General features: G+C 48.2%; 1 protein-coding gene across 1 annotated transcript in view; it reads left to right on the top strand.

Moving 5' to 3' along the window:
* Window positions 1–6: 6 nt before the first annotated feature.
* The window catches only part of ppp1r1b (protein phosphatase 1, regulatory (inhibitor) subunit 1B), a 27815-nt gene continuing 26438 nt past the window's right edge, over window positions 7–1383 (top strand). Inside the window, exon 1 of the mRNA XM_024135917.2 lies at window positions 7–124. Within this exon, the coding sequence (XP_023991685.1) occupies window positions 11–124 (114 nt within the window). The 5' untranslated portion in view covers window positions 7–10. The remainder of the gene's footprint in view (window positions 125–1383) is intronic.

Genomic DNA, 1383 nt, shown 5'->3' with positions numbered 1-1383 from the left:
AGACACAGCCATGGATCCCTCTGCGTCGGATGAGGTTGGGGACGAGTGCAAGGAGAGCAGGAAGATCCACTTTGCTGTGCAGTCCTCGGCACCCACCCAACTGGACCCCCGGCAAGTAGAGATGGTAAGTGAGAGAACTGGTGGAACAGTGTCTGTGTGTGTGCAGTCCGTATGTGTTTAGCTTGTCCTCGGTTACCTATGTGTGCGAGCGTGTGTGTTCATCGTGTTCTGTGTGTGTTGCGTCGGACCTGTGTGTCTAGTGTGTTTTCCTGTCTGCATCATCCGTTTTCTCGTGTTACGCACGTGTGCTACAGATGTTCGACCTCACAGCCAAGCTGCGGGATATAACTTATAGTTGATCATGGTCACTGTCAGGATTGGAACTTGTGTTTTACCAGACTGGGACAAACCACGCCATACTGGACCGTCAGTCTCAACTGTAGTGTGACTTCTCTTTGTTGTTGTTGTATCTTGATCTGTGGCCTGATCCTCTCTGTCTTTTTCTGCCACACGGTTGAGAACACAGTGTTGTCATCTCTCCTTCTCGGCTGTTTCTCATACTGTATTCTTCGGCCTGTTTAACTATGTGTCCCGTTGTCGCTGAATGTTGTCACTCTGGCCAGTTAAACCGTATTAAAGTCAACCATGGTTTGTTATATCGTTGTAGTCACAGAACTATAGTGAATGATTATACAAGTGACTAATATTTGTCTTGGTCTGACACATTTTCTTTTGGACTGCTAGCCCTTCTCACTTCACTTCTTCTATTCACTGCTCAGTTTGTACAGTCCGTTTCCCTGTCTTGCCTGGTTCTTTTCCACTGTTTGCCTGTAGTCATATAAAAATGGAACGGGACAATTCTGGTTCTTCTCCTTGGCCCCGCAGCCTGTCGACAGTGCGTTTTATTTTAGTCCGGGAGAAAGTGGGTCAAAGTAGGAGTCGGTTGGTTGCTGTGTGAGATCCAGGCCAGTGGCTCAGCCCCAAAAGATGCAGAGAGAGAGAGAGAGAGAGAGAGCGAGAGAGAGAGAGAGATAGAGACAGAGAGAAATAGAGAGAGAGGAAGACAAGAACACTATATGATGGAGGAGTGCAACCTGTTTTCTCTCTCTTTCACCTGTCTGGTGTCCCTGTTACAGAGCTCTATCTCACATCAGCTAATAGTTTGGCATGGCACCGTCTCCATGCTTTAGCCTGATTGAATCACTTACAGTGTGCAGTCTCTGACTCAAGGGCACGACTGCAGCACTCAAATATCTTGGGATGTGAACCCAAGATCTCCTCTCCCTGTCCAACGGCCTTCTCTGCTTCGGCCCTGAAACCCTGCTCTCTCTCTCTCTCTCTCTCTCTCTCTCTCTCTCTCTCTCTCTCTCTCTCTCTCTCTCT

This window comes from Salvelinus sp. IW2-2015, unplaced genomic scaffold (genome assembly GCF_002910315.2).
Source record: "Salvelinus sp. IW2-2015 unplaced genomic scaffold, ASM291031v2 Un_scaffold659, whole genome shotgun sequence".
In the NCBI taxonomy this organism is placed as follows: Eukaryota; Metazoa; Chordata; class Actinopteri; order Salmoniformes; family Salmonidae; genus Salvelinus; species Salvelinus sp. IW2-2015.
This window is presented reverse-complemented; position numbering and strand designations above follow the sequence as displayed.